The 12,074-nt window shown below is 44.0% G+C and overlaps 1 protein-coding gene across 2 annotated transcripts in view; it reads right to left on the reverse strand.

The window, feature by feature from the left end:
* SCARF2 (scavenger receptor class F member 2) overlaps nucleotides 1-12,074 on the reverse strand; it is a 201,916-nt gene that overhangs the window by 7,243 nt on the left and 182,599 nt on the right. Inside the window, exon 10 of one of the 2 annotated variants that reach the window (XM_075569025.1) lies at nucleotides 1,030-1,182. The exons of the other annotated variant lie outside the window; for it this stretch is intronic. Coding sequence (XP_075425140.1) covers nucleotides 1,030-1,182 — 153 coding nt within the window. The remainder of the gene's footprint in view (nucleotides 1-1,029; nucleotides 1,183-12,074) is intronic. 2 annotated transcript variants of the gene reach the window in all.

The following is a 12,074-nucleotide window of genomic DNA, read 5'->3' on the forward strand; positions in this document are numbered from 1 at the left end:
TTGGTTATGCCTGACAATGAAGGAGATATGCAGACATGTAGTAGGTGGTATTGCACCTGCTGGCCCGTGCCCTGAGAGTGCAATAGCATGGTAGATCCACCCCTTTTTTGTGCATATGTAATCCACTTCTAATGGCAGCTGCTCTTAGTGTAGGCACATTGTGTGTGCCCCACTGCAAGAGACCAGATCAAATTTTAAGACATCTAAAGGTTTTTTGTTTTTTTTAATGACTGCTACATCTGTAGTATAATAGACTAATTATTTTTGAACAGGATAAATACAGCCCGACTGAAAGTACCAGGAATAAACTCTAAAAAACTACTGAACATCTTAATATAAATATGAGGCTGTTTTTAGGCATGACTAATATGCCCCAAATTACGTAGTAATGAATAGTGTATACATTTGATTGCTTTCTTATAGTTCTTTGTAATTGCTTTTTCACCCTACGCTTTAGTGTAGTAATAAAGTTCTAAACTGAGAAATTAACTGATATTCTGCTGTTGAGCCTTTAGCTATACTACAGTGAACCGAGGATTTTTTTACTAAACTCCTAGTGGACTGAGTGGGTAAAACATCCAGATTGCCAACTGATTGATTATTGCTCATAGTCTAGAATATATCTCCAGCAGCGTGGTTAGGGCAAGTGCTGGGTTGAAGGGTAACAGCAAGAGGTTTTCAACATAATGTAGACTATGAGACATTTATTTAATGGTCCCTATTTTAGTCCTGTCACTTAGTGCAGGCCCAAATTCAATTCTGCTACTTTTGAGAAGATGAGACAAAAGAGCATGCATCAAAGATATGAGTCCATCAAAGATATGAGTCTTTCGAGCATTTTCTGCTTCCATCCCTTTCTCATACCAAGGGGTACGAGGCTTGTTCTGAAGTGTTAGATTCAACACATTAGAAAGTACAACCTAATAAATATATTCCTCTTCTACTTTCAACCATATAACCATGTCCCTTGAAAGATTAAACAGATGCTTTTGTGAAAGAACAGTAAGAAATGTGCTTCTCTTTACTCACCCTCGTGAGGTACACAATACACTGGCCCGTCATCAGTGGTATCAAAAGATGAGAATGAACCACGGGAGGACCATGAAGGGGATGGTTGCTCTACAACAGATGGAGGTTCAATGAAGCTGCAATTAAATGTGTTCTCCATGTCATGGTGGGCCACTGAAATTAAATAAGGGCAATTGTAATGCAAAAATAGATCATGTAGATGTCAAATGTACTGCAGTGTTATACATTAAAACCTCATAAAATTAACTTTTAATAATCCTTGCAACAATATTTTGTATCTGATGACTTACAGTTCTATTCAGAGATCTTATAAGCAATTAAAAGGCAAGTTTATTAAGGCTAATGGCCAGCATTTCATATTTCTACAGAACATGGTAGAGACAAAGGTGGCAGGGATAGCCATTTAATACTTGAGGGCATACTTTAATTATGTCATCCCTATATGTTCAAAGAGCAGGAATTCAGATTATATCAGGCGATAAGGAAATATATGCAATTCAACATGCAGCCCTAATGTAAATTAATGCAAAGGAGAATACATATTTCTTAACTTTACTATATAACACTTTGGGTTAGACATGAAATACAAAAAACATAATTATGAATGTGCCTAAATTGTAGTTCAAAATAGCAAAATAGTTATCTTTAAATGGATCTGCTGCTGTGGTATTGCCATAACCCGCGATTGGTTGTACGTGCAACAGGCTTGAGCTTAAGGGAAGTTTCTGACTAAAAAGGACTTTAGAAGCTACATGAGCTATACTAGCTAATAAGCTAAAGAGTGGTTTACAGTCTGACAATTAATGTTGTCATGTTAAAAAACTGGAATATACTGTAGTTGGGGGAAAAATAATGTGCGGATTATAGATGGATTCCTTAGTGTCCTCTACCTTTAGTCACCGTTATACCCACTGTAACCATATTTAGTGCCTGTTTTTTTTAACATAATCATCTACAAAATCTGAATTAGAGACTGTACCAGGGAATTAACCCTGGCTCAATGAGGCTTCACTAGAAAGCCTCAGTGGTCTGAGGAATCCAGCAGGGAGCTGGTTAATTGCAGTTAAAGACAATTAACCCAGTCTCCACCTAGATAATCAGAGCTGTAGAAAAGCCTCCTGTAGGAAACTGCTTAGAGAGACTCCGTAGCACAGACACAACTGTCCTGACAGAGTAGACAATGTCTTGAACACAAAGGCTGTGCTGATATCAAGACACCCAGACACCAGACCTCTATTCCTCTATTCCTGGATACAGAGGACCCAGGAAGCTGACAGAGGCTGGCCCCTCAATGAACACCCATCGAGACCCAGACCCGGACCTGAAGGACCACCTGCTTTGAGGTACCTCTTGAGACTTTGGGGTCATAGGCTGGTAAGGAGCTTTTCCTCCCAGCCTTGCAGATTGGGACTGGGGTAGTGAGTTAGCCCTTACACTTGGATAGGCTGCTTGTTTATTTGTATATTTTGGTATGCTGTGCACTGTTTAAAGGGACAGGCTAAATAAAGCCATGTTTTAAATTCCCCCAAACTGTCTCCCTGTGTGTACCTCTGCACATGTCTCTCGCGGAGACATATTCCCTTTATAATACTCATATTTTTATCCTTATTTCTTTAATATTGCAAATTCAGCATTGCTTCCTAACTTTCCATGACACGCAAGTTTCTGGCTCCTGAGACACTATTGTCGGAGGACAAACTATGAGCGACTGTTGCTCTGGCCTTCAAAGATGCTAGGGTCTGCCAACACATTCACAGAGCTTCTAAAAAACATGTTCAAATGAATAAAACAAAGGGATACATTTTATTTGGGAAGCGAGGATATAATTCTGACATATGGGCTCACCGCTGAAATATTAGTATTGGATGGAAGCAAATACATGTATACAGGGAAACCCTTACAATGCTGTCTTCTAGGCTGCCTTATCTCTGACTTTCAGTGCATACAGTATGTCATGTTTACTAGATCTGTAAAACCACCACACAGTTTAACCTCTTTAATGCTTGAAATGGAGTTATACGAGCGCAATTTGGCTTTCAGTACATATTTCAAAGCTCCCTGCTCTAGGGAATTTATTTGATATTTATATGATTGGGAGCCTGTAGCAGGGTAACCAGAGGCTGGACACTAGATTCAGATCAATTTAAAAAAAGCTTTATTTCAGCATAATAGGGGAAAAAATAAATAAAAAGTCCATACATCACAAAGATAGGATAACAAAGGTTAAGGGTCCCAGGTCCCTCCGGAGTCTTATGCTGGCGGTAAACCTCACAGTGACAGGACTTAAAGTAGTAGTACAGTAGCCAGGTTCTTCGGCTCACACCAGACGAGCAGTTGAGCAGAGACACCCCCTACTGCTGTAGTATCCCTGTACCAGTAGCGCAACCAGGGGGGGAAGGGGGTGCAAAGGGGTATTTGTATCCCTCAAGAAAGCTATGCTATGGCGCTTTGAGGCCCTGCACTCTTCCCGACAGCACAGAAACTGATTGCCGTGGAAGAGCAGGGCCTCAGTAAGAGAGCAGCCCTACTCCATCCGCATCGCGGCATCATGTGGCACAGCGGCATCATGGTGCCACGTCGTCGCGGCATCACGTGATGGTGCGTTGCCATGGCTACACATCACCACCATTAGAAAGAAAACAAAATGTGTATCTGGGATTGCTGCTGTAAGAAGGAGTAGGGTGTCTTACCCGGTCACAGATACTGGTACCGTGTATTGCCTTCACTGATTGGCTGCCCAGCTAGTGGTTACATTTAGTACTAGAGCTTTCCTGATGTATATCTCACAAATCAGGTTTTTCGCTTAATAATAATAATGTAGCAGTTCTGCTCCTTGTGTGAAGTTAAGATACAGAATACATTGTGAGGACTGAAGCTTTAATCCTGACAACCAGCTGCACTGCGGGACTGCAGCTTTACTAAAGCCGGACAACCACCATCATGCATTTATTTCTAAACTTTTATCAAATACTTTATCAAGCCTCATATGCATCTCATGTTAAACACTGAATACAGGAGAGCCCCGACCCCTGCACCATTGGCTGTGGCGGCCCTTAACGCTGAAACAGAAGATGAGTCCCCCTCTGCTGTTTTCCTTCACTTCAGATCACATCCTGGACTCCATGGGAACACAGAACGCAATCTAAGCTAAATAAAAAAGCACTCTGCGAGTATGAAGGAGCCACTAAGTCATGGGGCTCCTCGAGTGCCAAATCCCATGACATAGTGACCAAGTCTTGGGCCAACCAAAGGGTTAGATACATTTTGAAAATGCTCAGGCACGTGTTTTGCCCAAGGCAACACAACACGTACGCTGATCCGTAAAGCACCCAAGACTTGAGGATTTATCAAGAGAGCCAGAACAATACCTTGTGAAAATGAGACATGAGTTGGGGGTATGATTTCCCAATGTTCTGGATTTAGAGGCATAGCCCTGGATTTGAAGGAAATGACCCAAATCAAGCAGATCACAACAGCAATATATATTTTTAATGTAGATAGTTTGTCTCTCTTCACGTTTCGCAGGATTTAGTAAGACGCCAGCTTGGAACCAAGATGTACAGAGAAAAGCATAGAAGAATGATAGAGAATGCGTCAGATCTATCGAGAGACAATTTTCCTGTAAATATGATCAATAATGCTACAAGGAATTGTCCCAATTCTCCATGTTGGAATGTTTGTACTGCAAATTGAGATATCAGTGTATGTATGAATGTATGTAAACATACAGTAGTGTAAGGAATCGGGGAGCGCGTCCCCCGCGGCGCACTCCCTCCTTACCTGATGTCTCGCGCAACCCCGCTGTCCTTATAGCGCGCGCTCCCGCAGGAGTTTTTCTGATGTCGCAGAGTTTGGCTCCGCCCCCCACGTGATGCGTGTGCACTGCTCCCAAGCTGCGTGTCAACTCTCTTTATTATGCCCACCTGTCTCCTGTGTCTCTCCTCCTATTCGTGCCTCCACGAAGGCCGCGCCTCCAATCTGCCCCTCTCTCATTGGTCATGCTCTCCCATATATGCTCAGCTGTGCCACTTGCACTTTGGCTGAGTATAGTTCCAGTTAGCGCTGTTCTCCCACTTCCTGGTTCCTTGTTCTGCCTTGAATTGTCTCCAAGTTCCTTGTTTCAGATTGACCTCCTGTGTACCGACCCGGCTATTACTTTGGACTCCGCACTTCTGGCTTACCGACCCGGCTTACCTCTGACCTTCCGCATCTCTCCAATCATGACCACGGCTTTCGGACCTCTACGCTCCTACTGGCTCCAACCACGACTAAACGGACACTGACCATTCTACTGACTCCCACCTCAGACCTCGGCAAGTACCAGACCATTCTACTCTCTCCAATCCTGACCCAGCTGCCGGACCATCCGCACTCCAGACGTGCCCCGTGGCTGTGGGTGGCGTTTATATCCATTCCCACCTCAGTACCGGGCTCCCGCGTTGTTTGCGGTGAGCACAGCGTTACAAGTATACACCACAAGTCTCAAACAGCATCCATATTTCAAACCTTTGTAGGCGTTTACTGTATGTTGCAAACACATATTGTGGTAAAAAGATGCACATTTCACTCCTTTTTATTGTGAGCCTCAATCAGTCACGTTATTGTAATTATTGAAAATAACGAAAAATATGAGCGTTCTCCATTTTTTTTTGGCTTTGAAACTTAGAAAATATATTTGGTCATAAAATGTATTTTTCATTCTATTTGTGGGTTGCAGGTAATTTATGAACCACACACATTTCTAATCTTATTGTTTCTATGTTCTAGGTCTCCGTATATTAACTTATATTGCAGGCACATATACTAAAAAGGAGCAATTTTTAATTTACAATATAGAATATACGAAAAGGCATGATATTGGGAACATGCATATGCAACAAGTTTTAGAAAACTATTTGTGTAGTATGTTTGGATTCAACTCGTAGGAGAAAAACATTTAGCAGAATTGTTAAACTATGTAGTTTAGATCAGTATAAAGAATCAAACTACAAAAAAATTAAGTTGTATGAAGCACTGTTATGGCATTTTATGGCCAGTCTCTCCTTTTAAGTTCATAAAAATAAATATTGAGTAAACAATTTAACAATACCTCAGTACCTTAAAGAAGCAGTCCAAGCTGCCGTTTTTTTTAATTTAATTTTAATTTTATTTATTTCCCCTTTAATATGTGCATCAATACAATCCACACAATGATAAGTAATTAGCTGTTGCAGATCGATCGGCGAAGATTCCGCTAGGGAGTTCACTAAATGTCACTGCAGCAGAAGAGGACCAAAGATGCAAAGTTCTGCGGGGAAGATCATGTGACCAGGCAGTCACTAGATACAATTGGTGCACTGCTAGATAGGGCAGGGCTCAAATAGGGGTGTGCCACAGCCTGTTTCAGAAGAGGAAGGGGATGGGACTTTGTAAATGGTTGCTATAGAAACAAAAAATGCTTGTTACATTATAGTATATTAAATTTTTTCTTTTTTTAATGCTACAAGTATTTTCTCATAGTACAGAAATGGTTTATTTAAAAAAAAACACATATAGTATTGTAGCCCTGGTTCCTAGCGAACACAGATCACTACCATATGCTGTATTACCTGTAGGCTCACAGGGTCTGAGCCTCTGCCACGGAGAGCCTGGGGTACGCGCAATACTTATTACTTGGTGCAGCGCCTCCACCTGCGACAGCTTCCACCAGAGGGGAAGTGGTTCTTCGCAGGACCTTATGTACATTAACACACTCACACAGCGATATAACCAACCAATTAACTTTACTGGCATGAACACAATGACACAACCTCTCTCTTATTCTATCAGCAACAGGTGTCCCTCTTTGAGGAGACACTAAACTCAGCGTCTCGCCGAACGCTCCCCCTCCCCCTCCCTTCACCGGGTGGTCCCACCCGTGTCCAGTTCCCTCCTTGAATAAGTCCCCCACCCTCAAGTGAGACAGTGAATGTATATGTATGTGACTGCGCAGCCACCGTGTCCTGAGTGAATGATGGTACCGTTGGTGCACTTGAGGTTTACCTGCCGGGCACTCCAGTACCCGGTCCTGCAACAGTTTTCACAAAGGATCGGTATGGGTCTAAATGACGTCACCCGTAGGTGTCCGGGGCGATCCCACCCAGACACGCAGCAACTCGGTAGCGGGGTCTGAGCCCAGACCTCCCACCGACTTAGAACTGTCCCGGTAGCGATTACACAACAGTAAGGGAATCCGGAACCTATCTATGGCCAGTCCCTAACTCAGCTTCACACTACTGGGGCTCAGGGCCTAACTGGGCCTGGAGTATGAGGCCTAGGTAGGGGCGGACTGCCTCCCTACATTGGAGCTCCTTCTCCCTTCCTCCTACAGCCAGCTCTGACACAACGTGCGCGCCCCTACTCCTTTTCCTCCCTTCCTCGCACCTAATTGGTCCTCGCGCGTCACGGGGGGTCCGCGGGGCTGCTGGGACCCGTAGTTCCCTAGCCTCCCTCCTATCCGAGCTCTCCTCCTTCGCGGGCTTTTGCCACTTAGCCCGCGCATGTGCAACCTCCTGCCGGGCCAGTGCTGCGCCTGCGCCAACCTTAACATGGCGTCTCCCTCTGCGCGGAACATTCAATATCGGAGCATTCCCTAAGTGCAGCATCTCCCACCCCACAACAACAATTGGTGATAAAGGGGTCCCGGCTACAGTATATTGCTCGGTCTGCAGCTTCAAACACATTGAATTATTAAACATTGAATGTAATGTCAACAATTGTCATTTTTGATTTATTTGGAATGGAAAAAGTGGAAGGGAACCTCGACTTGAATTATATGGAAGGCCTCGCTGAACACACAGTGACATCATCCAAAAGGAGGAGCTAAAAAAAGCTAAAGGTAACATCGTGCGGCTAAACTCCCATCTTCCCCACGTCTGGTTTTAGTCACATCACCCTCTCCAAATAAAGAAGCAAAATTGGTAGTCGGGCTCATCCTGAAGTCATCCTGGGTGAAGCCTCACTAAACACCGGTGTGGGGCGTTGAACTGCGATCCTGCACTAACGGACATTTAAGTCAACTGGCGCTTCGTGAATCCTATATATGCATCAATGCAAAAAGGGAGCAATATGGTGGAAAATATTGTACCAGACAGAAAAAAATCCTACTGTATTTCTTCTTTGAACCATATGGTGCAGTTTGTTTTGCCACATAATTGTGCCAGTTTTGCTTTTACACACAGGGGGTACACAACTGGTTAATTTTCATCCTGTGTCTCTATGTATAAATGTATCAGGATCTTTGTTCTAAATCCTGTGCCAGGTGCATCAGGCTGCGATTTGGAACCTTGTCAATAAGGATGAGTTAGGAAGGTGTTACATGCCGCACAGAATATAATCAGATCTATCAAACTCAGCATCTCTGTGACTTGTTTATCTTGCATTTGCATTAATCAATAGGCCAGGTCTGAGGGTAGCGATCTTTTCTTGCCAATAATTTGCATTTAACAAGCGGAAAATGGAGCAATACGTTAAAACAAACATTGCCGTGCTCATCTTTACATTGGTACATCTCCCCCAGAAGGTTATATATGAAAGTTTTCTGGCTACAAAAAGGTCTAAAAATTGTGCCCCAGATATATTAACGAGAAACATTCCCATTTAAATCACTGAGATTTTCTTCTCCGCTGAATCTCCTGAAGTGTTTTCCACCAGCTTTGCATCTAAGAGACTTTGATAAACGATCCGCATACATCCCACAGTTTCTAAAGAACACGCTCTGCAGGGAACAGTCCACTCTGCTATAACACAGAACAATCTTGGCGAAGGAGAAACATATAAAAAGAATATCCATTTATATTTCTTTAAATATTTAGTTTTCATGGTCATTGCTGCAATTGTACCCTGTTTTGAGAATACAGGCAGTCCTCGGTTATCCAACGGGATCCGTTCTGGAAGTAGCGTTGGATGTGAAACTGTTGTAAAGTGAGTCCCATGTTAATCAGTGGCGGTGAGCGTTGGATAACGCATTCTGGCGTCGAAAAACGGCTCTTAGGGTTGCATTGTAAAGCGTTGGATATGCCATTCGTTGTAAAGGGAAAAGTTGGATAGAGAGGACTACCTGTATTATATTGAATTTAAACTTATCAGTGAATCTTCTGGTCCCTCAGGAGGTCCAAATATATCTCATTTGCCAAATGCAGCATAGTCAGGGCTGAAAGAACACATCTTTGACTACACTGTAGTTTCAAAAGGCCGAGGCCTCGCTGCTTCAGTCAGCGCGCCCGCACTGCATGCAGGCGGCACGTGGAGAGGCAATTGACCGCTACCTGCGGTCCGTAGGGAGCGGGGGGGAAGGCGTGGCTTGGGAGGAGAGCTGCAGCAGGGGTATCCCGGGCTGCAAGAGGGTGCAGCGAGCCCCCACACATGCCCTCTGCTGCTCTCTCTCCATGCTGCTCTCCCCCCCCCCCTCTCGGTCGGTCCGTCCGTCCCCGGTCCGTCCCCCACACACGCAACACACAAACACACACACATGTACACATATACACACATACATACACACATACACACACTTCCCCCCCCCCTACCTTTTGGAGGTGGGGGAAGCTCTGACAGTTCCAGCCCCCGGCGCTGATAGGCTCACCAGTGCACCACGTGACGTGTCACCGCTCAGGATCGCAATCCTCTTGCATTCCCTGGCGGCTGACGCGTCACAGCACGTAGTGAGCTTCGTCGAAGGAGGCAGCGGGGACAGCCAGACATGAGGTAAGGGGCTGGTGGCCCGCGCGCACGCAGCTGCGCGTGTGCGGCCGCCCGCAGCGGGTCCTCGGCATAAGGCTGCGTCCATAGAAAGATAAGCAGCGCTGAGACGTGCGGACGCTCCACGCTGAGCCTGGCATCCTCAATGAGGATGTCTTGAGAGAAAGCTCCCGCGAGCGTCCGCAGGCGTCCTGAGGAGTTGGATTTTTCAGCCGACAGCTATAGCGGTTTCTCAGCGCGCTGTCGGCTGAAAACATCCAATCAACGCGAAGCAGTGTCAACGTCACGGCGCCATGATGTCGGCGCCGTGACGTTGATGTTGGTGCGTTGCAGGCTATTGGCCCAGCGACGTCACTGCCCCGCCTTCCCCCGCCTCCCGATCGCGGACGCTGGTTCGCCTGCATGTGCATGAAATCGCTCATGCTTGATCAGGTGAGCATCAGCGTCCGCGCGGCTCAGCGCTGCTCCACAATCTATGGACGCAGCCTAACAGTGCCAAATTGCAAGACACACAGAATAAGACACTAGTTTTGTTAGCTCTTGGTACTGTATTGCTATAACAAAAGCACTTAAACCATAAACAGCAGCTCAGACACAGCATAATTGCCAGGGAGTATTCATTGCTAAAATAAAAACAGTTAAGTTTCCCTTGTACTGAAATTATCTATATCAGTTTACTCCTACTTTTGTCCTTACATCAATTCAGGGCAGGTCAAGAGAAATATTTCAAGTCAGTGTCTTTATGTAAACTCATTACTCTAAAGGAGAAACCGGATTAGGAGCCTTCAAATAGTTTGAGAGGGGAATTAAAGTGGGAATTTGTGTTCACAAATCACTGCTGGAAGTTCAGTGTTGCAAGATAAAGTAATAATGAGCAGTACAAAAAACTCCCAGCCCTGGGAGAGAGAACCAAGAAAGAAGAAACACTATTTGCTTCTGACAATACTGTCGTTACAGTTGCCACTGCCAATAAATACCCTGTATTACCCAAAAACGACCAAATAGTGAGCTTCCTTTAAAGGGGAAATCTTTCTCGGGGTAGATCCTCAGAGGTTTGTTAAATTGGGGCTACTAACGTGACGTTATCTCAATAGGTAACATCCATTAGCTTCCCAGAGTTTAATGGGAATCCACAAAGCTAAATATATACAAAACCAATGGCCCTCAGTGGTCTCATAAGCCGAGGCTTAATGCCATTAAGTGCTGCAAGTTAGCACTGTCTTGCGTTAGCTTCAAATAAGCCGGTCTTACCCAAATGTGGCATCACTCCCATCAAGAACCTGAATAGGTGTTTAAAGAAAAGAAGAAATAGAAGGCAGGAGAGGAAAAGAACCCAGTAAATAACAATATGATGGAACAATATCCGACCCAACTGTGGCCTTACACTTATCCAACCCTGTAACAGACCTGTATCAGGGTGTGGATGTGAGTAACGCCACGTTTAGCTGTGACCATACTAATGTAACGTAAATTCCCTGCGCTAACTTTACAGGGGCTCTGTGGGTATGCGCTGTTAGCGGGAACACACCTCTTCTGCACATCATTTGCCCTGAACGTTATAGTAATGCAAGGTCTCATTATGGCTGAAAACAGCACTACGCACAGAATTACTGAGCTTTGAAGATGCCTGTTGGCACTTAATGAGATGTTAACTGAAGTCATTAACGGATCTCTGGGGATTTCCCCCAAAGTATCTTAATGACAGTGACATAATTAAGTGGCCGCATCTGGTTGATCAATACCTTTTTTTAATCAAAATGTGTCACATTTAAATATTGTTCAATCATTTTTTTTAAAGTTAGTTTGTAAAGATGATGAGTGAGACTTGAGGACTTTGATTTCCTCTGGCTATGCTCTTTTATCTAATGTTGTCATCAACATCAAGCGTGTGTACAGCCAGAGCCCTCCTCTCTCTCCTCCCCTTATTTGTATTGACTCTGAAATGAACAGGGTGGGCTATGGGTAAAGAAAACATTTTGATTGACAAAACCCTGAAATTCAGATGCCCCCTGGGAATGCAATTTGTAGCTACATTTCAGAGACACAAAAGGAACCACATCTTAGCTTTTAGCACTGTTAGATGAGTTCCATACATACATTAGATTATTAAATTGCTTTCAAAGGGTTGTTTTTTATTAGCTATGTACAGTAGTACTACATGTTTAAGAAAAAAAAGTTATGTTCGCTGCTGTGTACAGTAAGTACAGCATAAAATCAACATTTCAGGCAAGGCAATACTTTTTTGTTTTTCCTAGTAAAAGTATCATAATGTATGTAACTTTTTAAACAAATAAAAATATTTCTTCCCACAAATATGAATTTCTCCCGAG

Source organism: Ascaphus truei, chromosome 13 (assembly GCF_040206685.1).
Source record: "Ascaphus truei isolate aAscTru1 chromosome 13, aAscTru1.hap1, whole genome shotgun sequence".
In the NCBI taxonomy this organism is placed as follows: domain Eukaryota; kingdom Metazoa; phylum Chordata; class Amphibia; order Anura; family Ascaphidae; genus Ascaphus; species Ascaphus truei.